At 46.3% G+C, this 27,988-nt stretch overlaps 1 protein-coding gene across 10 annotated transcripts in view; it reads right to left on the reverse strand.

Moving 5' to 3' along the window:
* Positions 1–27,988, reverse strand: part of LOC138452475 (zinc finger protein 391-like) — a 176,047-nt gene that overhangs the window by 76,298 nt on the left and 71,761 nt on the right. For 7 of the 10 annotated variants that reach the window (XM_069604980.1, XM_069604984.1, XM_069604979.1 and 4 more), the window contains one exon: positions 727–1,637. The exons of the other annotated variants lie outside the window; for them this stretch is intronic. In XM_069604980.1, coding sequence (XP_069461081.1) covers positions 727–1,423 — 697 coding nt within the window. In that variant the 5' untranslated portion in view covers positions 1,424–1,637. The remainder of the gene's footprint in view (positions 1–726; positions 1,638–27,988) is intronic. 10 annotated transcript variants of the gene reach the window in all.

Below are 27,988 nucleotides of genomic sequence, written 5' to 3' on the forward strand. Positions count from 1 at the left end.
ACACGAGATGGAAACGTAAACCCGAAATTATCCAAAAATAAGTAATATTACCTGCATCACCATTTCTCTCTATCGTTTAACATTTCGGTCACAATGTATAGCGTTACAGCACCATAGAGCACTCAGAATTAAGAAAGTTACAACTGAGATGTATCCAATTCTTAACACTGACGACAGCCTGCATTTAAGCTTCTTTCTGTGATACTTCGCTATAAACAATATGCCAGGTGCAGGTGTCGCCTCTTTCTCATTTAGAATATGTAAAATCGTGGTCATGCTATATGTGAATTCGTGCATTGACGGCGCACACATAACAAGACGGCTTAAAACATAACTGCTGGGCTGAACATCAGTTCCATAAAGCATTAACAAGCTATCGAAATAGAGGAGGGACTGTGGTAAAGGAACTACCGCAACAGCGAAGAAACCTGGATGAATATCGGCACCCAATTATGATGCCCTACAGTCTTTTCTCACTACCTTTTCAAGTGTGAATACTATGATGTTACATTCACTCACTACTCTGCAATTACATCACTCACATCCGAATAAAACTATCTATTTTGTCCAAATTCAGCTATTTATTCATCCAAATATTTGTTAATTGTGAAAGGCTTGTAATTGAAGGGATAGAAAATATTCACATGGCACAATTGCCCATAACAATGGCACGCAGCCTCCTAATTAAATAATAGGTTCCCTTTGACTCACATATTTCCTACATACCTTTAGTCGAGGGATCGCCATTACCGGTTGACTTCTGGAGGCAGGCATTGCTGATTTCAGCAGCTTGTCTTAAGGCTTCCCTAGACAAAAAGCTGTCGATCAACTGAACGGCGCTGTCAAGCGACCACACTTTGTGATGACTCAACCACTCTGCAGCTCTCTCTGGCAGAATGTGGATGAATTGTTCCACTACAATCAGTTCAACAATTTCTGCAGGAGTCCGCGTCTCTGGTTTCAGCCACCGCCTGGCCCAGTCCCTCAGTTGCTGAGCCACAGCCCGGGGTTTCGCCCCGGATGGGAACGTAAGGCTACGGAATTCCTTCCGATAACTCTCCTCACTCATACACAAATGGTCAAGAATTGCATTTTTTACATGATCATAATTGTTCCTCATGTATTTTGGCAAGGACAGATAAATTGAGCGAGCTTCCCCAGTAAGAAGAAGTGCCAGGTGCATTGTCCACTCCTCCTTAGGCAGCATAGCGTCCGCTGCTCCGCACTCAAACATCATGAGGAAGGCTTCTGGATCATCATCGCATTCCATATTGAGAATTTGTATGCGCTGGGTAGGGATAGGGCATTTCTCAAAAATGTGTAGCTGAGGCTCTGGCCGATTGGTATGCATCCGAAGGTCAACTTGGCCCATTGGCTGCTCCACAAGCACGTAAACAGTTTCGAGGTTTTCGTCCGTCGCCATACTAGTGCTTTTGACTTGCAACCTTCCAAAGAAGTCACAGTTGCCTCCAAGTATGATAAAATGGTAGACCAGTGGGTAAAGTTTGAAAGCTCAAATTAATGCATACAGCCAACACCAGCAAAGGAGGTTTGCCATCCCCTTCCACATTGTAGCCAAACTATTATGATCTACTATAGAAACAAAGACCTCTTTGGATGATCAAAATAAGTGGTGCCTGAAATGAAAGAAAAATGGACTGGTTACAAATGCGTATGTTTATGCGGGGTATTAGTACATTCTGAAAACTGATTAGCCTCCGTGCAATAGAGCAAATGGATGCAATGAATCATACAACCATTAACGAAAAATCTGAGATTAACAAGACGAATAGTCAACACAGATCAGTTCGAGAATTGTCCTGAAGAAGTTTATTAGGATCAGCCTTGTTGAACTGCAATGGAAGCCGCGCTGGAAAACCGCAGCTTACCCTTTCCCTATATAGATGGATTAGGGACAAATCAACATATTGCAAAGCTCTTGCAGGATGGAAGTACTAGATATATTTATTTTGAAATGTATTAGTAATATACACTCGTTGTTCAAATCCACAAATGAAACCTTATTACCAATGAAACAAACAGTACCAATCAATAGGAAGAAAAGCAACAAAATACAACAGTGAACACAAAAAGGAACAGAAAAAACAAGGCATCCGACATTATCTTAAACAGGGCAGCGGCTGGTATGTGTTAGCGGTGTGTCTTATTCTGGGGGGCACCTACAGTGATAAAGGCAGCTTAATCAACTGAGGCCCATGTTCCAGTGCAAAGGTCACTCTCTAAAATGAGCCCATTAGGTCATGCATCCAAGGAAAGTAATACCCAGGTATTCATGGGGGCTTATCTGATGATCCATCGCAGGGAGTGCATTCCACACCTCAGCATTCCCAGTGGGCTCCTGTATGAAATAGCGCCTCTTGGATCTAAGCGCCCCAAACATAAATGCAGTAATACTTGGTTCAATGATGACCTCATTGAACTTAGAAGGGAAAAAAAAGAGCCCTAGAACACCTATCCAGAAAAACCCCACTAGTAAATCGAAAAAAGAACTCCAGCTAGTATCCAAATCCTATAAGCTGGAAGTATACACTCAGAAAGCAAACTCCCTAAATGTACGCATCACTAATGCCACCTCAAAGAGCAAAGAATTATTCGCCATCATTAAAGAATTAGAAAGATCCATCCATCCTCCCAGTATAGTCAAAGTAAATAAAGCATGGTGTGCCACCATCCAGGATCATTTGCCTCCAAAATAAAAACACCTCTTCAAAACAAAATTGACTTGCAAAAAAAATAAATAATAATAAATAAAATAAAAAATACTAGCAGCCACCATAGAGCCTTCCTCCCAGCCTTCCCCTCTACCATCAACAGATAACATCTCCAACATACCTGAATTCTACTTGACACCAGTGACTGCAGACCAAGTACTCAAAACCATAGCTTCACTCAAACCCTCCAACTATAAAGGAGACAATTTTCCTGCCAAACTAGTCAAAGACTGCGCCCCTTTTCTTGTACCCAATATCACTAACTTTGTTCATGCCTCATTCAACACAAAGACCATCCCAACCAACATTAAAGAAGCCTGGGTTAACCCCCCTCCTTAAACCCACTTTGGACCCCACCATTCCCACTAACTGTAGGCCCATCACCCCAGTCCCCGTCCAATATCACATCGAAAACAATCAACTCCTAGGCGAAAGACAATCATGCTTCCGTCCCAGACACAGCCCCGAGACAGCATTGCTAAATCTAAAAAAAAGAAAAAAAGAAAATCAGATGGACGCCATCAGAGAGTCAGGAAAACTATGTATCTTGCTATTACTCGACTTGTCAGTGGCATTTGATTTAGTAGATCATAGACTATGCCTAACACTACCAAATGACTTCCAGTTCTCCAAGGAGGCCACCGCCTGGATTAAATAATTCCCCTCAGACTGCACATCTAGAGTAGCTATAGGAGACGTAGCAGCAGACCCTCATCTCAGTCCCACTGGGAGTTCCCCAAGGATCCTGCCTCTCCCCAACGCTCTATAAGGCGTATACCAAATTACTCTTTGCAGCACTAGACGCAATGGGAGTAATTTATACCAACTTTGCTGATGACAGACAAATACTTGCCCAATATCGGGCAATCTGAAACAGGATACCATCTGTGTGAATAAAATGTACTCCATCATCCAGAACTGGATGGCAGCAAACAGCCTCCGTTTAAACGGGGAAAAAACAGAAATCCTCATACTAGGCTCCTCTGCCCGCTTAGCCAAGTTTCACCCATATTACACAGCTATTGTCATTGATGGCACCCCTATTACCAATTCCAACCAAGTAAACACCCTATAGGGCCTATCTTGATTCCAGTCTTACTATGTCCAAACACATCAGTGCACTCGCCTCATCCACATCCTACACTGCCAAACTCATTGCTTTTAGTAGACCTTTTCTCACACAACAAAATAGTATCACCCTCGCTAGAGCCCTCTTATTAGCCAAGATCGACTACTGCAACATACTCCTACTAGGGACGTCAAAAAGGCATAAACAAAATGCAATTACGCCAGAATAAAGCGTTAAGAGCAGTACTAGGCATAAAAAAGAGCCCATATCACACCACAGAAGGGAGGCACGCTGGCTACCCATACAAGCCAGGATACTTCACAAAACCCTTACACTAACACACAAATGTGTATCAGGTAACGCACACAGCTATCTCAATCAAAGCCTCAGCCGAAAAACTACAACCAGAACTCTTAGATCCAATGCACACACGCAACTACTCATCCCCAGATTCAAAAATGCCAGAACCGGCAGCTCTAGCTTCCCCATAGCAGCTCCCAGAATCTGGAATTCACTCCCAACCAACATTAGGAATGAGCCCACCCTAAGCAAATTCAAGAAACTCCTAAAAACATGGCTTTTTAACAAATACTAACGTCATGACAGATATATAGCATGACCCTCAACGGTCAAGTATTGGAGATAATATCCTAGACTAGAAGATTGTAAATCTATGCACTATGTAACCATTAAGGCTGTGTGTCCGACTGAAACCAGAGCACTTTTACGATGTCAGTCCCCAAGTAACGATGTATATTATATCAAGTAACATGACTACACCACTCTAAGTTTGTCTATGATGTAAAGAAGTGTTCTTGCCTGCACCGCCGTATAGCTATTTTACATGTAACATCTAAGGCTAAGTATTCTTGTAAAACTATGCTGCGATACCCCTGGGTTTGGGCGTACAACAAATGTAATAAATAAAAAATGAGTATACCACCTCGCAGGGCTCTATACCAAGCAGTGGTCTCTGCTGCACTCCATAACAATGTCACTACACCATAAGTGATATTGTCCCCCCCCGACCCCCTTGCTGCCATGACATGGTTATTCGTCTTTTAGCTAAAAACGCACGCCAGGTCCATGTATTTGATCACATGCCTTTGTCTGGCCTGTTGTAAGCGCCCAACAAGCATTCTGCCGTAACCCACTGATACCCTGTGACCCCAGCCTTAACATATGCTAACTGTCTCGTGCCAAAATGCATGTACCTGCACACACTGCTAAAACATATTGATGTTGGCGCAATCAGCGCGATACCATGGGCAAACAGACGGCACTGTAGGATCAAATCTTGACACACAGCTGGGTGTCATGCATGTTCTGTGAAGTTAGTTAAGCTGGAGAAGACGAAACCTTGCATTACAGGAAACCCTTTTGACGAAGCAAAATACATTATCCCACTAAGTGTTACACAGCTCCTTGCCCAAAGCCGCTTCCCACTGCGCTTTCAATCTTGTGCTGCTTACACTTGCTGCACTCAACAAGCACCCATACAACTGAGACACTGGGCTCTAGCGATCTTCCAACTCATACATCAGTGTCAACAGCGTGGCATGCTCTGGTTCTCCCGGCCATTCTATCCAGTTTCACTTTGCAACTGTCCATGCTTCAGATATCCTAATAACTGGCCTTTGGGGAGTCCCTCCGTTCGCACCAAATCATCAAGATCTCGGAAAACCCCATCCTTGTACATATCCCTCCAATGCAATGAGCCCAAACTCATCCCACCACCTGGCAACCGCCAATTCACCAAACTCTGAACATGCATCCGCCGTCATACGGCCATGCAGTGAATACGGGTTGCATAGCTTCAATATCCTCAACAATCTCTCCGACATTGGTCGTCCGAGACTAATCAGGAGCAACGTTCGGCCTATGCAGCGGTCCGCAACCAACCGGTCCTCCTTGAGCACTACGGGCATATCACGTCATGCAGCAATTTAGGTTCCATTGTTGGATCGTCAGAAAGCCAGCCAGCCAGCCACATATTGAAGTTGCGCAGCAAGGTAATAGAGCTCCAGCCACGGTAGCTGCACCCCAACCCCCCGTCCTATGCCATACGCAGGATATTCAAGGCTATATTCTGTCTACCATATCCCCAAAGGAATCGCTTGAGCATAGTGTTCAAGAGGCAGAAAAAGCCAGCTGCAATGCACATTCGCAAAGGAATGGTGTAGTCGTATCATTTTTACAAACGCTATCCGGCCCATTAATGAGAGAAGCGGTGTACCCCAAAATGTCATGCGCTACTAGTGTGCATACTTTCTGGCATGTGAACGATATGTACACCCAATTACTTAAATGTACCTTCCACAGCAGACCCAGATCAGGTAGGTCTTGGGTGTCGCATCGATGCAGTCCCGCCAAGGGGAAGAGACACGATTTCTGAATGCTAAATGGAGATCGCTGGACAGCCTGGCAAAGTTGTCCAGAACCTCCAGAAGGATGGGCAGATTGCGTTCCAGTTCAAACAGGCACAGGAGGACAACGTCAGCATACAGACAGACGAGATGCCCAAACCCACCCCCCACCTCAATGTCAGCCATAGAAAATTCCTGTCATAGAAACACAGCTAGCAGTGCCAGTATATAGAGCATGGGTGACAGAGGACAGCCCTGCCGAGTGCCCCTCTGTAGATCCCATAATCCAGACACCTGCCTCCCGATTCGCACCCTGGCCACCGGCTGTGTGTACAATAGCATAAATCACAGAAAGAAGCCCTCACCAATCCCAAAGCTCTGCGGTGAAGCACACATCCTTTTCCCAATAAACAAGAGTCAACCGCTTTAATTGTGTTTAAGGATGCTACCACATACGGCGCGTCCTGGAGTTAGCCTGGTCTATTATGTGCTTTAGGCGGCCGAGGTTCATAGAGGTATTCCGTCCGGGTACAAATCCTGTTTTGTCCTCATGTATTAAGGTGCCAGTAATCCTAGCAGTGCTGTTAGTGTTTTGATGTCCTGATTTAACATTGCCAGGGGGCAATATGATTCACATAGCTTGGATGGATTTCCAGATTTCAGTATGGGGACTATCAGTGTTTCTCGCATGCAAGGCGGGAGCAGGCTCTGCTCGTATGCTTCCTCGTACACTTCAGTAGGATAGGGATAAGAGCAGGACCAAATGCTTTATAAAAACTCAGCGGGAGTCTGTACACCCTCCCAACGCCCCCGTATCTTCCCAGTTGAGAGGGCTGCATTCACCGCACCCATCTCCTCTTCCGCTATAGGCAACTCAAGGTTAATGGCTTGCTCAGCAGTTAGCTGCAGCAGCTTAGTCCGGGAAAGTGCAGAGCACAGCTCCAATGAATCAACCACTGCCTCTTGCTTATATAGCCCACTTTAGAATGTGCTAAAGATATAGCTTACCGCCGTCTGAAACTGTCAAGCGGTGCCGCATTCATCATGTAGCGACATAATCGCCCACCTAGGTTGTTCACACTTACACTGCCATGCTAACAATCTCCCCGATTTGTCCCCCTCGCTGTGTATGCGTGCTGTGTATACTGAATGATGAAATCCACAGAGTCTCTCCCACGCACAGAGTCCACAATAGTAAAAGTCCAGACTCAGCAGAGGGGTCTGGGATCTTGTTCGATTCTATAGTTTGAATCTGGTCCTCCAGAGACCCCAAGTCTTCCCACAGCGACCTCCTGATGCCCCCTCCCCCCGCTCCTGAGATTACCTCCACCCTCAACACCACCTTCAGGGTTTGCCACACTGTCCCACAGCCGTCTACACTGCCCACATTAGTCGCCAAAAAACAACAAAAGAAATCAGTGAGAACAAAAGTATTTAACACACACAAAAAAACAGAAACCTAAAGACTTTGAAAACTCCCACATCACTTCCCAAGACAAGATCTTACCAATACTAATAGAAAGCTAAAATGTGGAAACATTAACGGGGTGGGGGCGAGGGATTGATTAAAGTTGCACGCTTCTAGCCAACCATAAAGTCACTTTCTACCTCAATTCTACACATCTCCAACACCCCATTTCTCGGTCGCCAAGAGTCAAATATCACTAGCCAGCGAGAGGCCCAAGAGGGAGTGAGGGGGGGGGGGGGCAAATGCGGGGACGTGCTTGCCCTGATGCAAAGCAAGGCCAAGGCCAAGGCCAAGAAGGTGGAGCAGGTGGTGGAGGCTCAGGTTCGCCCAGGCCCAGAAGCGGAGAGGAATGCACAGACACTTGCCAGGGATGCCTCGGCCCTTGCCACAAAGGCCGACCTCCTGCAAATCTTCTCGGATCTTAAGGAAATACAGGGGATGTTGGGAGAACGTGCACGAAAGGTAGAAGTTGTGGACAAACTGGTGGGCTCAACGTAGACCAGTATTGATCTGAAAATACTACATTCAAAACTTCGTATGAGGTATTTCAACTAACTTCTTGGGTGGAGGAATTGTAAGCCAAGCAGGCTACGATGCTTTTGCAGCAGAAAGACTTGGAAAACACGTCTCGGATGAATACAATTTGCCCCGGTGACATACCTTTACAGATCCAGGACACCGACCTGTAAGCCTTTGTTGAGGACTTGTTCAAATCCCTGCTTCAGTGGCCGGCGTATAGGGGTGTTGAACTGAATAGAACCCACTGTGTGCATTCCACTGCGCAGTTGCATAACAAATGTGGCTTCCCGATGGGCTTACCAGAGTTCATCATTATTGAAGGAAAGGGCGACGTCATGGCTGTAGGCACTAGGCAGGACAAATCAGAAACTCTTCTTTAGGGGATCAAAAATACTCCTGCAAGCCTCGCCCGCTCCCATTGGCTGGTACTTTTTTGAAAGGTTGTGCAACTTTTATCCACTAGCCAGTGGCGTCGCTAGGGGGCGCCCCCCCCGTGCAACCTCCCTTGTGCCCCCCTGCCTAAGAGGAGCAGTGACCATGTTCTCCCCTTACATTTGTCTGCCCTCCCCTACTTTTGTCTTTAGCCCCCTCTGTGCCCCTTCTAAATTTGATTCCTGTCGACGCCACTGCCACTAGCCCGGGTAGACGAGCATCTTTGGGAATTTTTTTTTTTCTTCCGGTAAATGTAATGTACTTTCCATTAAGGCCACTAGATGGCAGCAGTGCACTGTGCACGGCTTTTTAATGTAATACGATCAAGTGTCTTTACTGCATACACTCGTGGTAATACCGACATCAGTCATGAAGGGCTGACCATCATAGACCGAACACCCTGTCACACTCGGAATACATTAGAGTACACACCCCACGGCAAAACCAACAAAATCAAAACACCAGATCAGCATGTAAAGCAGGTCTGCGAGTTTGGAGAACACACACTGCTTATGATGGTCCAGTGAGCGAAGGTAACGGATGGAAAAACTCCTACAACACAACTAGGGCATTATAGGGTAGAAAGAACGTGGCTATCGTCACAGTGTGTCGACAAGAGGGGCACCTTTCTGAGGAACCAGGCTTAAGAGTGTTGGTACTGGCGCAACAAGACGACACACCTGCGATTAACGGCATGTTCTTTCTGCCCCATATACCCTAGTTACTTAAATGTAAAACAAACGTTCTTTGAATCTTTCTGTTGGTATTTAGTGTAACATAACCAAGGGGTCTTGACGGTTCTAGTTTGTTGCATTAACTTGAATGATTTGATAGTTTCACCTTCTCTGATTAAATGCACCTGAATGACCTCTCTAATGTGATATCATTCTAAATGCACCCAAACAACTACTTTCACTTGATGCAATTCTACTTTCGACCACAGCTCCATCCAAGGGTTACACATACAAGGGTTGGTGCTTTGTTCATTTTTATTATGGAGACCATAATTAAATGCAATACACTGTACCTTGTTTTCAGAGGTCTCCATCATTTAAGAGTGCATTTTTTTTATTGTATACGGTTTGCAAGAAACCTTTACAAAAAGACTAAGAAGCAAAAAGACATTACATTTAAATTTCAATTATACTAATAAGCATTAACACATAGATCCAATTTCCAATTACAATTTCCAGAGAATAAGGGACAAATTTAAATTTAGATTTGAAAGGTTCAGTGCGAAGTTCAGTGCAGCGTTCAAGAATATACCGACATTAAAAATTTAAAAAAATTCAAAATTCTAATAGAAAAAACCCTAATAGAGAGAAAGAAAAAAAACCTGCAAAAACTAAAAACATTTCATAAAGACAAGCATAATCATAACAGGCATAATCAATACAACGGGGCATATAAATCTAAAGCTTTGATAAAACCAGCCACAGCAAGTCCATCCTTAATATTTGAAATAGAGAGACACTGTGACCAGATCAGATTGTCCGCCCCCATTTGCCCCATTACATTAAAACGACCTAAATATTTGTCCCTTAAAGATGTCAAAGCAGTACAGTCTAAAAAGGAGATGCCGAGCAGTTTCGATCAACCCCAGAGTTTTGCAAAACCGACAGATAGGATCTAAATCAGAAAACTCCTTCCTTTTATGTAGAACTTCCCGAGACGGAAGGAGATTCCATCTGAGTTTAATGAGAAGGGAGCAATAATATCTGTTGGGAAATTGATTCAGAATAAAAGACAGCAGGCCTCTTTTCTTATGGTCAAATTGTAAATCTCTCAAAGAGGAATACAAATGTAATTTTTCAATAGTGTTACTCCAGTCATGACTGAAGAGACACTCCTTGACCTTGTTGGGATTTATCCATCAAGGGCTTGTCACAGAGATCACTAAAAGCGTTGAGATATAAATTCTGGACTAAAGGTCCCTGAGAAGCAATTATGTGGCCCATATGAGCATAGAGAGTATCAGGTTTAGGAGAGAGCAAAGCTGAAAAAAGTGAAAGAACCCTCCAGAGAATCCTGGCTCGGAATGAGACTAACCCTAGTTCATACCCAATAGCCACTGTTGGAATGGAATTAGGCAGTTTCAGAATTGTCCTCCAATAGATACCCTCAAGAGAGTCCCAGAAAATCAGAAGTGCCGAGTAGTGGAGTTCCATTCCATAGAGAAGCTTTGGAGTAACCTTACCCTTAAAGAAATCTACTACAGGCTTAAGGGAGAACATGCCATATTTATTGTCAAGTCTAAGGGATTGGGAGATGAGTGGGAGCAATGTGTCTCTAAGGAATCGTCTAAGTTCGATCGCCGAGGGTTGGGCCAAAATCAAATAACCAAGATAGACTATTTTATTTGCTCTGATTATATTTTCACCACCTATTTTCCATACTTTGTTATTCCCCATTCTCCCCTTTGAGAAGACCATAGTACGGGTTTTGCTCGGGTTAATCTTAAGCCCATTAACAGTGGCATATTCTTCAAATTTGCAGATGAGCCTCTGCAGGCCCACTTTAGTTTGATCAAAAAGAAGAAAATCCTCGGCATAAGCCAACCATGAGAGCCTCATATCCCCTAGTTTAGCACTAACCATGCCTGCATTTCTCAGAAAGGCATCAACATCAGCCATATAGAGGATAAAGAGACAGGGAGCTAACGAGCAACCCTGTCTCACCCCAATACGTGTCCTTATCCTTCTGGAAAGGGTAGCTGCCAGGTCAAGCCTGATATGGACCCCAGAATTTTCATACATAGCCATGATGAGTTAAAAGCCCGGCCGGAATGCCCCCATTTAGTTAGTTTTCCCCATAGTCTTGACCTGATAACCAGGTCGAATGCATTTGACAGGTCGATGGACGCAACATAAAGAGAACCATCATATTTACCCCAGGTGGAAGTCTGCAGGGCGCTGAGAATAAGACCATTGAGGTTAGTCGAGTGGCCTTTCCTAAAGCCCGTTTGATGTTTGGGGAGAATATGATTTTCCCTGATCCAAACGTTAAGGTGTGAGAGCAACAAGGAGGCAAAAAGCTTACAATCCGTATCAATAAGCGAGATAGGCCTATAATTTTTGACCTCGTTACGCAAGCCTCTTTTAAAGATTGGTACAATATGAGCAGTTTGCCAACTAGTGGGTACCTTCCCAGAGTTAACGACATCTTGAAAGAGTAAAGAAAGAAGGGTAGCCCAGAGATCTGGCTCAGCTTTAAATGTATTGTTAGTGAGGCCATTAGGCCCCGGAGCCCTAGATTTCTTGGCGTTGGAGATGAGTCCTAGTACTGTGTCGGAATCAGTAGGAGGCTTCCATGAGTCCCTAGAGGGGTTGTTCCCCAACAGACAAGAAACTAATCCCTCACCCCAATGTCAAAGAGTTTAGTGTAGTGCTCAACCCATTGAACCTCAGGGATGGCATTCAGCTGGTCGGCCACCGCCTCATTGTCTAAACTAGATACCGTAACCCAAAATGCCCTCAGATCTCGTTTTATGAGCACTGCAAGCATATGCTCTGCATCATTTTGTAGCATAGTAGCTTTTCTAGACTTACAATAATTTTTATATTTTTGGCGAATAGTTTTCATTTTTGTTTTTTTGTCAGCCCATTCAAGATCTAGGGCTTGTATATCTCTAATGAGTTTCCTAGTGAGACCCTTTACATTGGCCAATTCTTGGTTGAATCTATGAGGGTGAGATAATTTAGAAACACCTTTCCAGAGCTGGCCATGAATACTACAGTGGAGAGCATTGAGAAAGCTATCAAAATGGACTATATTAAAAACTGCTAATTTCCAACTGAGAGAAGTATTGTTAAAAGAAAGAATCAGTTTACGATTAAGTACACTGATATTAAGAGGAGTCCAACGTACCCCTGTCCCTTGTCCCACAATTTGGAGATGGGTAGGACCCGCCACGGGCAAAAACTTAGTGGGAAAGGGACAGAGAAATGAGACCCGGAGGATACCATGATCACTCCATGAATTGAAAGAAACCTCGACATTAGAGGAGAAAGGAATAAGAGAGTGATCTACAAACACGTAGTCTAAGGTAGATATTGATGAGGATCTACGCCATGTTGGACGAGGTAAATTAATAGCGTCATAAAAACCATTGAGACAAGTTAGACCCACTGAATCCAAGGCGAGATTCCAACGGCGACCCCCTGCAAATTTCAGGCCTAGGCGAGAATCATCCTCCATAGCCAATCCCAAGTCGTCATATTTGGATTCGGAAGAGATAGAACAATCCGAATTAAGATCACCTGCCAGAATCAGTTTTACCCCTGGGGTACACAGATCTCCAAGAAAGAAGCATATCCGTTAACTCTTGCAGAAACGGCTCAAGAGGAGAGATTCCCTTGTGCCAGTATACATTAACCAGAAGTAGAATAACCGTTAGATCAAGAGAGAACACCTCCAGGGCCAAGATACCAAAATGCGTGTCCACAAGCACCTTAGTCCTAAAACCTAAAGAAGTTCTTAATCCTATAAGAAGACCACCCGACGGCCTCCATCCCAAGCTGGGCTTAGCATTTTGAGAAAAGATATCAAACCCATCTAAAACGGGAGTTGAGAGCATCCAGGTTTCTTGGAGAAAGAAACAATGTGAAGCCCTAATCAGACTGACAGTGTCTAAGTTCGTAAAGAGGTGAGAATTACCTCTAGAATTCCAGGAGAGAAACCCAAAGCTATTCACGGGAGGAACATCTGGAGAGAGTTCTGAATTAATCAGAGGGTACTCATTTCCACAGACCTGCGGTAACATGTGCCCAGTTGCGAAAGTTTCCATTAGATTTGGGCATAAATTGCCTGAGTTGGGGCTGTGGGGTTCTTTCCGGATGATATACCATAGTGAGATTACCCCTATATTCTGCACCCCCTCCATTGTTACTGGAGAACTGAGTGGGTTCCAGTAAATTTGCTTCAAAGCCAAGTTGCTTTAATCCTTCCCTATGCTCCATGATCAAGTCCAGAACCACTCTTGATTTAAGAATGATATTACTTACATCTACCCGATCCCGAATGGGGAAGAAAATGCTGTCCATGTCATAGCTAGAGATGAGCGCGAGCGAGGGAAGTTGATGAAAAATCTTTAAAATATTACCACGATTTAAACAGATTGGCGTATCTTGACCCCAAAGGCTGGTAAGCTGTATAATGTCACGAGGAACTTTAGATTCTGAAAAATCAGGTAGAGAATCAGAGATCTTTTTAGTAAACTGAGTTAATGAATCAACCGCCAAATCGGGGCCCCTAGCACCTCTTAGGATAGTCCTATTTTGAATACCATTTGGACCCACAGGAAATCTTTCACATAACTTGAAAGGAGTGTTGTAATGAACAGAGTCGAGCCCAGAGGGGACACCTTCACGGCCCATAATCGGGCCCGCAATAGGCAAACTTAAAGAGGATGGGTTAAAAGAGAGAGGGGCAGACGAATCCCTCTATAGTTGAACTCCCGTACCACCGTCCCTCGTTATAAACTCAATATTAGCAGGAGGACCTTCAGTAACAGAAATGAGCGATGGGGCCAAAGGTAGGGGCAGGGTAGAAGAAGCCCCATCCTGGGACGGGCATATATTAGGCTTAGGCATTGCCCCACATACAGTTTTAGGAACCAGTATCTCCCGGAATAAGTGTTTGACCATATCAATGTTAACCAAGTTTGCTGTAATCGTTGGCAGAGTAGTCTCTGAACGGCTCTGATCTATCCCCGATATGCAATTAGAAGGAATAATAGGGAGTACTGCAGCAGAAGAGGAATCCTTTGCAATGATATTGGTAGTTAGCACCGTAGAGGCATTAATGGAGATCGGCTCTAGTGGAGTTGGAGCTGTTATCAGAGTACTAGAAGCCACAGAGTCCACTGCCCCCTCAATATTAGGTCCCACTACTAGGGAAGGAGTGTTGTTAGTCGAGGGACCACCAGCCAAACCATCCGGTAAGGGAGATAGAGCTGCTGTAGTGGGAAGTAAGTCAGCAGTGGCCACAGTAGCCACCATAGTAGGAATAGGGGTCAGAGAAGCCACTGGTTCAACAAAATTCCCGGTCCCCTTTGGAACGGGAGTCGTAGATGAAGAAGCTAAAGTATTTGCCAGGAAGAGATTTTTGAAAAATTGGTTCGTATATGAATTTAGATTTTTCACGTTCTTCTGATTTTTAGTTTTCTTCATTTGCTGAGTAATTTTCCTTTTCCTTCCTATACAGGGCAAAACTTTTTGATGTAAAATTTCTTTGATGGGTTCAGTGGAAACAGATGGATTCTCTGAAGTCGGAATAGATATAAATTCTGATGAAGAGGCGATGAGGGCACCCTTAGAAGTATCTACTGGTTCTAAAGACCTACCCACAAGGGGTAAGACCTTGAACAAATAGATTAGGAAGCGGACCGACCGATTCCTCTTGTACTTTCTCCTCCATAAGTACCATAGTGAGTTTGGTGTGAGGGGTAAGATGTACTGCCTTCGATCCAGTGACCTCTCGCATACCCTCGGGAATAGTTGTCAAAATCATAGATGGATGGCTACAGAAATCCAAAGCTGGGCCTTGAGGGACCGTGGGAACCAGGCCCTTAACTAAAACTACCTCTTGTATACTTGGCGTGGTCGCAGTGAGCCCTTTATGTACGATATGGGCTTCAGATGGTAGTTGATTAGGAGGGATTGGGTCAGGACCGTGTGCGGTCAAAAGTGGATGTTCTTCCTTAATAATTTTAACTAACTCTTCAAATCTGTCAAGGCCCTCTAACCTAGAATAGATTTCCGATAGGAGGAGAGAGTGAGATCTGACCTCAGACCATATATTATCATACAAACTCACAAAGGAACTCAGAACCATATTAAGAGCCGAGATAGTAGGTTGAGAAAGTTTAATTCTTTCATCTGCCTCTTTAAGAGTATGATGTAAGATAGATTTGCTGCCCTGATCCTTTTTTGAGTCTGGGAGTAGACCCCTTTCTTTCAACCAATTTTGTTTCTCTGTGTATTCATCAATAAAATTGATGAGATCAGAAGGAGAGCCTGCAAAGGATTCGTCACAGATTTGCTGGGTGACATTATTTGTATTATTACAATTGGGGCCCAGGTGACTATCAGCAATTGCCTTGTCTGCACATTCTATAATGCTGATATTGTCAATATCCTGAGCTAAAGGGTCTTCAATCTCCAATTTCTTAACTACATCGACTAGATTAGTGTGATCTAATGAAGACACTGTTGGAAGTGAGTGAAGAGATTTAACAAGGGTACTAGATGTAGTCATCTTTCCAAAGAAGTGTGAAATATTTTTCCCTTGAATTGGTTTACCTAGGGTACCCAGATTGGATTTTGTTTTGAGGATTGAATTATGGGTTTTGTTAAATGGAGTTTTGAACAAAATAGGTATAGACTTCCCTGTAGGAGTGTATGGAGTTCCAGCCACATTAGTAGACAAATTGACATGAATAGTCGAAGTATGGTTAATGCCCCTAGCTGCGGAATTAACCTCTGGCGAAGGTTCAGTGGGAGGAGAAACAATGTTCCCATTGACCGTCACCATAGGTAATGCAGAGGCACTAGCTACAGGGTCAGCCGCCATAACAGATAGTATAGGCGTCCTGGGATGAGGATGGGCAGGTGTTGACAGAACAATATTAACCATATTGTTGTTAGAGTAATCCAAGTGGCCCTATCCTTTTGAAGAGTAGCACCTTCCGCAAGATTAGAGGCGAAGGTAGCTGCTAGACGTTCTTCCTGTGTATCTATCGAGATATCATGAGTTCCATTAAAAATACAGCTGTTATAAGCTGTATTGCGTGGAATAATACCCATAGCATTGAGTACCTCAGACCTATTGCTGACATGAATTTGAGCCTGGGCCAGGGTTTTAAGGAGTAAAGGCTTATAGGGGACAGCTACAGGGACATGATGTAAATTCCCCAGTATAGCCGGGGAGGGAGCATCTAACAAAGTAGTAACTGGTGAAACAGAAGGTAAATTACCAGTAGCGGACGGAGTTGAAGCCAGTGAGGCCTCCATAGCTGTCTGACTTCGCAGTCCCTTACGTGTCATTCAGAGAGAACCAAGGCCCAGGAGGGAAATACAGGGGACTTGAGAAAACAACAATACTCGTATAAGCTAAAACTAGACCTAAGATACAATGATTAATTTTTTCCTTAAAATACACAAAACAACGTACACAACAGTCGATAAAATTATGAACACTGCGATCTAAAAATATAACACTAAAAAACCAGAGGCAACCTCAGGCAAAAATGACAAATGTCCCAAGAACACTCATGGATTAAAAATACAGAAGGAAATGGATCTATGCAACCCCCCCACCCTAAAAATTAAAAGAACAGATGTATTAAGAACTAGAGTTGATAATGTTCTTAATCAATGGGTAATCAGAATGTATCGATTTTTAGGAATAGCCACAGTCGTCAAAAGAACCAAGAGGAGCGCTCAGTCTCAGGGTAGGGAACGCCCGACAGCTTGTGGAGCTGCCAGAGTCCGACTCTCCACCCCAAACCCTTAGAGCTGAAGAGGTGCTGGAGGATGAATTATACAGCACAAGACCCAAGTTCCAGTTACTCACAGCACAACAGCACAACAGCGGCTCCAGCCCTTACTGCCTCCAGGGCTTAACGCCACAAGGGTGGTTTTGCCGGCAATTTGTGCTTGATTCAAGTCACGTGATCCGTCACGTGTGAACGCTAGGCTCCGCCCCCTCCAAGGAACGGGACTCGCAGCAAGAGCAACACGCTCGCAGTGCTGCTGTCAGGGGGAGCAGGAACACACAAAGTCAAGCAGTCAGGAGACAAAGGACTCCCACCAAGTAGCAATATCAGTAAGAGTGTATTAGCATACTTGATCAAAAAACATTTTACCTTTTAGATTTGACCAAATTGTTTTGATCATTTTTTCGGTCAAATAAAATAAAAATATGGGGAGAGGTAAGGGAATTGGTTAAGGTGATGGTGGGGAGTTATTCTTTGACCAAAAAAAAGAACCCCAAAAAAAAAAAAAAGTCAAATATTTTCGACCAACTAGAGCTAAACCTTTAAGGGTGCCTTATCACTGTGAAACAAAATATCATGAAAACCAGAACAGTCCCAGAAGAGCAGAGATTAAGCCTCTAGTGCAGGGGTGCACAACTGATTTTGACAGAGGGCCGAAAGTACCTTACATGAGGGCTATAGTGGGCCGAAAAGTAAATGTGGGCGGGGCGGTAGGCGGGGCATGGCAGGAGGCTTTTTAAACCCCCAATTTGTACTAAACACATGGAAAAAGAATGTTTTTGAGGGGTAACGATTTTTATTTGCATTTCAAACTTACATTTTGTACTACACATTTTCCATTGTTATAATTTATTTCTATTTAGTTATTGTATCTCGCCTGTTTAATTAACTTATATATATTTTTATATTTTATTGACCCTAGATACACTATGCCCCATACACTAAGCCCCATGTCCCTCACCCCAACCAAACACTATGCCCCATGTCCCTCACCCACAACCAAACACTATGCCCCATGGCCCCCTCACCCCCAACCAAACACTATGCCCCATGGCCCCCTCACCCCCAACCAAACACTATGCCCCATGGCCACCTCACCCCCAACCAAACCCCTCAACTCAGCACACACACAAACATGCACCAATACAGACCGGAACCCGAACCCCCACCCCCCCCCCCAACTCAGCACACACACAAACATGCACCCATACAGACCCGAACCCCCCACCCCAGCACACAAACATGCACCCATAGACCCGAACACCCCACCCCCCCAACTCAGCACACACACAAACCTGCACCCATACAGACCCAAACCCCCACCCCCCAACTCAGCACACAAAAAACATTCAAATCAAAACATTCATACACATCCGACACCCCACACCCCCGCATCTCAACATACACACAAAATACATTCAAATACAAACATTAATACACATCCCCCCACCCCCGCATCTCAACATACACACAAAATACATTCAAACACAAACATTCACACCCCCCACATCTCAACATACACACAAAATACATTCAAATACATTCATACACATCCGACACCCCCCACCACCCCCGCATCTCAACATACACACAACATACATTCAAACACAAACATTCATACACATCCGACACACTCCCCCATCCCCGCATCTCAACATACACACAAAATACATTCAAACACAAACATTCATACACATCCGACACACACCCCCCGCAACATACACACACAAACATAAAACAAAACAAACCCGACACACAAACACAAACAGACCACTTACCGGAGGCGTGCTGGAAGGCAGGCAGGTAAGCGGCAGGTAAGCTGGAATCGTACTACGGCTGGCGTGGTCCAAGGCTGAAATGCCTTCCAGCATCCAGCCTTATGGACCACGCCAGCCGTAGTGCTGGCCCTCCATTGGTGCAGCACACACACATTACGTGGCTCGTAGGAGCGACGTGATGCGTGTGTGTGCTGAGCCAATGAGGGCCAGTGTTTTCACCGGCCCGGAAGACAACAAAGACTTTCCTAATGGAGGGTGGCCGCGGGCCGCCCTCCATTAGGAAAGTCTTTGTTGTCTTCCGGGCCGGTCAAAAGGGCATGGCGGGCCGCAACTGGCCCGCGGGCCGTATGTTGTGCACCGATGCTCTAGTGTGTTACAGTGTGCATGTTGTTGGGTAGGATTAAAGAAAGCGAGGGGGTGGCAGGGCTCAGTGGGCATGACAGCTCATTTTGGATGTGACTAGTTGCGGGGCGGGCAAAGAAAGGGGCCGTTTCCCTGAAGATAAATCTTTAATAAAAATGTAGGATGCATGCAGTGCATTTTCCAGTCACCTTTTAGTAAGGAGGTTAAGCGTTTCTAAATCAACTACACAAACCATCGCAAAACAGCATACTGTGCTATCAAAATGCATTATGAACAGTCGCTGCCATTGAGTGAGAACTCCAGTCCTATTTAGCTATGTTTTTTTTTTATACCTGGTGGTAGTGTTTGCCTGTGATCAATATCTGGAGTTTTGGAAACATGTTTCAAGTGTCACCATGTTCCAGTAAAAAAAAATAAAAAGTGCTTGCAGCCTGCTATTTCTCGACTCGTTTTGATATTAAAAATAAATCTAGCTTAATTAGTTCTCGCGGTTATGAAAATGTATATGGACAGTAATGTTTCGTCAGGTGTGCAGTTTTTTCAGTAAAAAGTAAATCATCATCCAGTTTGTGGGGTGAGTGCATTTCTCTACGGTCAAGTAGATAATATAAGTTACTCGACCTGCAAGCCTAGAAGGATTTTTAAGATTTCTCAAGGCCTGTCCAGCTACAAGACCTTGCACCATCGATGCTGGCGAAGAGGAGGGCCCTTTGTGACTTAACGTCTTGGCTGAGAGAGGACATTCATTACAGATGGGGGCTTCCCCTATGCAGTGATTTGTTGGAGAACTTAAGACAGTTATGTTAGGCAGAATCCTGTGCAGTTCCCTTAGGGAGCACTAGACAAGATTAGGACTACAGGTGAGAGCAATAAATCCCCTTTGGTATCAGTCTGTACCACAAAGATTTAGTTGGTAGCTGTGGCTGAGCAGTCAGACTTATCTAAGAGGGAGATGAGCAGTATTCAGGGTTTACACAATGGGCCTACAGTACTATGGCACAAGGAAACACTGACCAAAGTTTTGTATTAAAAAGTTGATATATATTTAATACACTTCTAATAAAACACATGCATCACAGTCATCAAGCAAGTTAAATTAAGTCAAAGGAAAAATATACACACTCCCAAGTTGAATTGTAGACCAAGTGAACCAGAGTGAAAACTGAGCAAATCGGCACAGTGACAATTACACACAAGGGATCCTCTAACAATTCCTCACAAGGGAGGGAAAGCACAAGTTATATAGAAACAGCTTCTTACACACCCTAGCAACACTTCCCATCAGTTTGTGAACCAGTTTAAGCAAGGCAGTGCATCAGTATAAGCAATACTTAAATGAAAACTGAGCAAAATGGCATTTAACAAGGTTTTCCGAAAGGGGAAGACAAGGGAAGTTATAAGAAGTAGGTGCACCAACACAGTTCTCAGTGAGAATCAATCTAAAGAAAGCAGATCTAACAAATGTGACCAGAGTCAGTAGGCCTGTGCCAGAGTCAGTGGTACAGGGCAAGGGCCCAGGAGCAAAATGTTCTTGTAGCTGCAGTCAAGTCTTTGGTGAACGAATTTGAAAAGGTGGTTGCAGAAGTTGAAAAGACAATCTTAAGAGAGAATGGCGGCCAACCCAACAGGTAGGTAAAGGATTTAAAACACCTTTAGTGCTACCGCGAAGGAAGAGCGGCCTGGCGAAACAATGTACCTTTAAATGAAGAAGTGGCTCCTGCGGTGGCAGTTGTTCCTGGTAGTTCCTGCAGTTCGGGTGATCCAGCAGAGGACGAGAGGCTCTCGTCGTGGAGGAAGGTTCGAGTTACTGCACTACCCACGGATGAAACCAGTCGCGGTGCTGCCCGACAAATAAAAGGTACGCTCCTTTAAAATCGCGGTCTGGGTGGACTGGTGCCTGGCTATCCGGCCTCCGAGCACAGGGTACGGGAGATTCGACCAAGGCAGGTCCGGGAATGCGATTGGCAAACTGGTTGGCCCCACCAGCTCAAGGGAAGAAGGCTCTTGCAGGCGACTATCTTCTCTCGTCGTGTGGAGAAAAGTGGTGAGACGCTGCAGCAGGGCTTCACCGGTGGTTCAGTCATTGCAGATGTCTTTGGCTTCTCTCCTCTTCGGCTTCTTAGTTCCAGTGGCGACGTCTTGCTCTTCTAGTCCTCAAGACCCTGCTTTTATGCAAAAAGATCCCCATTCATACAGCCTAGCTGTCACTCACACAGTGGAGTGGTCATCTTGGCGGGAGACCCTCCGGCCTATCAGGATAGAGTGCGACATGGGTTGTGGAGGCAACCCTGTCCGGGGGTCCTACTCCCCCTCCCACACAATGGACCTACCCCAGACTCCGTGACGCCAAAAGGAGGGCTTCTCGGTAGAAGCCTGCCAAAAGGATGAACAAAGGATCCCCGACCTGGGTTAGGAGTTTAGAGAAAGACACGAGAAAGAAGTTATATTAAAGTTCTGGCAAATAAAACCTAGCGGAGTAAAGTTAATATTAAAATTCACCGGCGGTATGTTAGAGGCTGTCAGAAAAAGTGGTAGCCTCGAACAATGGGAAAATCCCATAGGGAAATATTTGCGGTCGAATATTTATGGTAGTAACCACTGGCAACAGCCAGAAACTTTTGAGAGGGACTGTACGGTACTCTCTCGAAAATGAACATGGGGAAAAACTATTAACCCCTTCCAGTACCTCCATAGTAAGATGGGTTGTCCTGGTTTAGTTCATAGGATTTGTCTAGTAAAGTCAATGGGGACTTTACATGCCCTGGGATACAGTAGTCAGTCCCAGGGTATGGAGTCTATGTTTGGGGGTCGCTCCGACACGCCTGTGTCACTGCACTGAGGGTGCTGTGTAACACATGTGAATAAAGATGGTTCCTATGAGGTTGAGAAAGACCATAGGCATTAAACACAAAAATAGCCTAGAACACACATAGTAAAAATGCCTAAGAGTGGGAAAAAGAGTCTCACTCTTAGCAGGTAAAAAGAAACAAACCATTCAAATCCAGCAAAGCTGCTGGGGGACTCTATAGGTAAGGGAAATTAGCCATACAATGAGAATTCTCCCTAACAAGTTACATCTGGGCAGGAAGCCATGCTAACCTATGAACCCTGCTTCTATGCCATCCTCGCCTACTAGGTCGGTCGAGGTGCGCTCAAGAGTCTCCCCTTTCCAACGAGCCCACACACAAGCAGATTGCTGGTCGAGGATCGTTCTATCCTCGACCAGCAATTACCACTGGACCACCAGGGAATTGATATGCGGGTATGCCCTCCCCCAGCCCCCAAGGAAGGCAAAACAACATAGGACTCTATATAGAGTGGCCCACTTAGGAGCATTAGGGTCCTTGCTGCTTCCCTAGGGGGGCAGAATAGAGGGTCTGGGCAGTGGGCCCGTGGCCCAGCCCTCCCACAAATCTCCCTCAAGTAGGTGCATATCCTTGCTGCTTCCCTGGGGGGATAGGGGTGCAACATTGGTATTCAGGTCCCTTTTTGCCACCCCTGGGAAGCAGCAAGGACCACAAGGTTACCAGGGGAATGGTTTTGGCGCAGGGGCTCCCAGGGGCCACACCGCCCTCCACCCGACCGCCAGAATTGCCACAAAGGTGACACAATGTTGTTTTGCCTTCATTGGGGGCAGATGGGTGCTGTTTTGCACCGATTTGCCCCCAAGGGAGGCAACACAACATACCAGTGTATACAGATAGCAAACCTGGGGTTAGCAGGGGGTTGTCACGGTGCCTGTGAGCCATCCCTTCCAGGAATCCCCACCAAGGAGGTGCATCTTTGCTGCATCCCTGGGGTGGGCAATATTTGGGATATGTTCCACCATTGTGTCACCACTGGAGAGCAGCAATGGCCAATAGACCCCCCAGGGATTCCATTTAGGGGAGTAGAGGGGGGCCACTTGGCAGATAAGAAGCCCTCTCCCCTGATAGACCCAAAAGGGATGGGGCATGCAATTATTGCCCTCCCTGGTGGCAGATCAGCAGTATAACCTTGTTTTGTTGGTGCATGGCCAGTGATGTAAATGGACATAATGTACTGGGTTATGGGTGGCCGGGCGGGGTTATGGGGTTGTTGTCAGTGGGGTGGGTGGGACTGGGGCCAGATGGCCAGTGGTGTAGGAGAGAGGGCAGAGCCAAGTGTTGAATGATGTGCTTCCCCTGAATATAGGCAACATATTTTGCATTTTGGGAACATAGGAATGACCACCAATTTATCAAACATGTCTTTGCTAGTAATTCAACCGCTCAATCCTTCTGAGCATGCAATGTACACTTTGTATGGTGCTCATTTCCTCTGTCAGAATAGTCACCCTGGCAGTAACATGTGTGCAACACCCGAGACATATATACAGCTTTGGACGGTTTCATTGTTTGAGTTTGGGCTGTTGAGCAAAGCGCGACTTTCAGATGGAGTCTGTCCTTGTATATCATGGCTCAGCTGCACACAGAGACACTGTGTCTATGCGTGCAGCCGAGTAGTTATATGCAACAGAGTGCGATAACCCCCCCCAAACAGACTCCCCCCCCCCCACCCAAGTTGAGGAAGCTTGCTGCCGCACATGGAGAGACTCACAGCAGTCAGGGGCAGATAGTTTCCTCAATTTAGGGGGTTTGGGCCTTGTGTCTCACAGAACAGAGCTGAGTCAAGATGGCACAATTACTCCCCTGTGCATGGGGGTGGAGATGTATTTCCGTGGGCTGGACCACAATTGCAGGGTCAGCCCACGAAATGCCCCCCCCAATGCCGGCAGATTGTTGCTGCTCCTCTGGGGGATGTTTAGGGGTATTTTCCACCATTTTGCCACTCCCCCTGTAACGGCAATGGCCACTAGACCAAGGGACTTCTTTTAGGGGAGTGGTGCAGCGCGTCACTTAGCATATAAGCGGCCCTCACCCCCTCTGGACCCAAAAGGAATGGGGCATGCAATGTTTGCCCTCCCTGGGGTCAGATCGGCAGGTTGCTGCAGATTTTTCCCCATGAAGGGTAACATTTTATGTGTTTTAGTTTTTTTCTTGGTGCATGAACAGTGCTGGAAATGGACAAAATGTACTGGGGGAATTCTCAACTGCAGCCCCCCCCTCCACATTCCCTTCCCTAGACAGACCAAGTGCAGATTGTGCGGAATGCAGAGAAGCAGACGGACATGCTGCTCTATCCTCCACGTGCAAGCCAGTTGAGGTCCTCTCGTCAGCCAGGCAGAGGAGGGGATGGGGAGGAAAATGGCCTCTTGGAAGAGCGCCCCCAGCAGGCCAAAATCTGCTGGGACATTGCGTGCAGCAGGGCCCTACGCCGGCTTGAGGAATTGCAGTCATTTCAGATCCGGCTGTGGCAGCAAGAACCAAGTGGAGCGCAGACAGTACCCATTCACACAGTCTACAATAATCATGGAGAAGGTCACTAAGCTTTCTTGTGATCTCTGTACCCTGGGTGACAGAGTGGGAGGTCTGGGCCAAAGAGTCCAGTCTCCTTATAGACCCAACTGGAGACACATTTTAAATTGACACCTATCCAGACTTCCAGATCAGCCCAGCCATCTGGTTCTGTCATTTGTTACAATGGAGAAGATACCAGATGGATGGGTTCAGAGAGCGGCCACCTCAGAGTGTAATGCATTCCAATGGGCCTGGGACAGAAGGTCCTTTGGCCCCCTGGCAAACGAGCAGCAGGCCTGAGGGCTTCAGCACGGTTGACCCATGTGGGAGACAGGCACCTAAGCACAGGGGTAGCAACCCCGGCTCTCCTGGAGCTATGGTCGGTCTGCATTACAGCTTTTCCCTCCAGGGAGGGACCGAGACCCCACTGGGGCTCCCCGGAACTGCCGCTGGGCTTAGGCACAGTTGACCCACATGGGAGGCAGATGCCGGAGGACAGAGGCAGCACCCCCGGCCATCCCAGAGCTCTGGCTGTGCCGCATTCAAACATTTACCTCCAGAAAGAGACGGGGATCCCGCCGGGACCACGGCTGGGCTTGGGGACAGTCGACCCACATGGCAGACAAGCACTTAAGGCTGGGGGCAGCACCACTGGCCGTCTTGGAGTTCTTCCCGAGCCGCATTACAGCTTTTATGTCTGTGGAGCGACCGGGACCACGCTGGGGCTTCCTGGGACCACCGCTGGGCTTGGAGAAGGTCGGCCCACATAGGAGACGGGAGAGAGGTGGCCGGGGCAAGCACCTACGGCAGTCTTCGAAGTCAGGTTGGGACACATTAAGACGGGGACCCCCCCCTGGGTCTCCCTGGACCACTGCTGGGCTGGGGGCAGTTGACTCACGTGTGAAGCAGGCACCCAATGGCCGGGACAGCACCCCCAGACATCAGCGTGCGCGCTCCCCGATCTGCACCAAAACCCTACTGGGGAAGAGGTTGCCCACCGGGCGTGGTCGTGAGGCTTGTGCTCCAGGGCCATCCCACGCAGGCACCCGTGGGACACCACAGACAGCGACATGTGGCACGACCAGCTGCCGTGGTGTAGGGGGAAGAGGAGTCAGGTTTTTACACTGATGCAGCCACCTCCACAAGCACCACCGTGGAACACCGGGCGGCTCGTCCTCCCGAATGCACAAGGCGGGGAAACGGGGAGGCCAGGATGAGCTGGGAACAACCCATTCTGGGTAAGAAATTATAGCGTGATTCAAGCAAGTGATGCCTCGTTGGTATCTTCTTTTCAGAAAAACAGGGAGTTCCCCCTTATCTTTGGGTCGTCCATGTGATGCTGGAAATGTATCGGATGGACAGGGCCTCCGTATCCTTGTCCTTTACTTTTTTTATCGTGTGTTCTGTAGTGTTTTCCTTACAGGAGTTCATGTGGGACTCCTGGCGGTGCAGCTCTCTCTCTTTTGGTTTGGTGAACAGACCCATGGATACCCTTATGGCACCCATGGGTAGGGGTGCAACCCTGTGCCCCTAGTGTATGTTTTTGGGCACCTGTGTGTGACCCACAGAGCAGGGTACGGGCTGGTGGCAGCTTCGTGCTGAAATGACTGGTGCCCTGAGCGTCCTCCATTTTGGGATGCCCAGGCCCGGTCATTGGAATCGGTAGATTCCCGATGGAGACAAAATGGCCCCCATGGCCTCTTGCCTTCCACCACATGTTACCTTGATCTTCCCGAAGTCCCGGGAAGCCCTGCCTCTGTCCCTTCCCCCTGACTGGCTGTTGGGTGGAAGTTCTGTATATGGTAGTGTGGGGAAGTGCCGACCAGACTGGCTGGAGCCTTCACAATGACCGTATGTTGTGGTACGCCTGTGGGTGGGACCTGGGTGAATGGAGTGTGTGACGAATATGCATTCTATGTTGTGGCTGTCTAGTATCTGGTGTTTGACACAATGGTTGAGACAGCCCTGCCCAAAACCGGTATGGATGCAGCTTGGAATGTTGAATGGCTCGGTACTTGTCGCAAATCACATAACTTGTTGTGAGTGTCTGGAGAGAAGTGAATGGCCCGAATGCCCCATGTGCCTGATTGGCTGCCTGCCTGCATGAATGCCCGTAGTCGTGATTGGATGCTTGAGTGTGACCCAGCGGAATGAATGGGAGATCAACAGTATATCTGGGGACCTCTCACTGCTAGGAATCGTGTTCTGAAGCTGAAGTCCACTATAAAGAGTAACTGAAGCTTAACCTTGAGCCCAGCTGGACGAGAAGAATTGCTGTTTCTCTCCTTCACCATCTGCTGTGCTGCAAGGACTGACCCAGAGAGGACCTGGTAAGGCGCCCTCTTCCCGAGCTACGAGGGACCATCGTCCGCACAGAACTGTGTTTAACTGTAGTTACCAGTATTCTGCCTATTGCTCAACCACCTTGCTTTCCTTCCTCTTTTATCTTGATCTGTGCGTCATTCTCACCGTATGAACTTTAATGAGATCTGATAACGTTAGTGGTACCACTTTAGAATTGTATATATTTGCCATTGTTGATTTTCGGAGTACAAAGTGAGTTATCGTGATCGTGTACATGACTCTGAATGTTAATTATATAAAGACTGTGTTTTAACCGATACAGTGTGTGGACATTCCTTCGTGGGTGCTTGGGGACTACACTGTACTTAAGAACCAGTTTGCATCACCTCCTGAGAAGCTAGGCCTTGATTGCTCGACTATGTTTACCAATACTAGAGAATCTTGGCAGGGGTCTCTGTGTCTCTCCTCAACAAATAGAGAACGGAAGTACAGACCCCCCCTCCGGTCTTCACAGTCCACAGGTCCAAATAGAGTACAGATTTGGTCTTCCGAGGGCGTTTGGTGTACCAGTAGGGTTTAGTCCTTTGCGCACAGGTCAGTGCACCCACAATTGTGAGGCACCATTTTTTATCATCAGGATACCTGTGGGAAAGTAGAACATGTGTTGTTGCCCACGTGTTTTAGTGGTTGCCTGGTCGTAAATCTCTGTTTCCCCCCCCCCTAGATTTTGGACTTTGCTAGGCATTCTGCGCGAAAGTTCTAGCGCGATTCACATAAGTGAGACGTCTTTGGATTCCCACGGGCGTCTTCCTTTCAGAAATGCATGGGGTTTCCAGTTATCATTGGTGGCTGTGACAGTCCAGTCTTAAATCTCTGGCCTGCCTGCAGTCTAAATACAGTGTCAATCTGGTTTTCCAAGAGCAACTAACATACCTGTAGTTTGGCCATTTCCCTTTCGGACTGAGCTAGTGCATCCACACGTGTGAGCTATGGTTTTAATATGGGACACCTGTGGGACTGTGGGCTGGTAAAAAATATTGTTTATCGTCCATTTCTGTGGTTTACCAACAGCAAATGCATCC

Source organism: Ambystoma mexicanum, chromosome 1p, assembly GCF_040938575.1.
Source record: "Ambystoma mexicanum isolate Mex_15411 chromosome 1p, UKY_AmexF1_1, whole genome shotgun sequence".
Taxonomy (NCBI): domain Eukaryota; kingdom Metazoa; phylum Chordata; class Amphibia; order Caudata; family Ambystomatidae; genus Ambystoma; species Ambystoma mexicanum.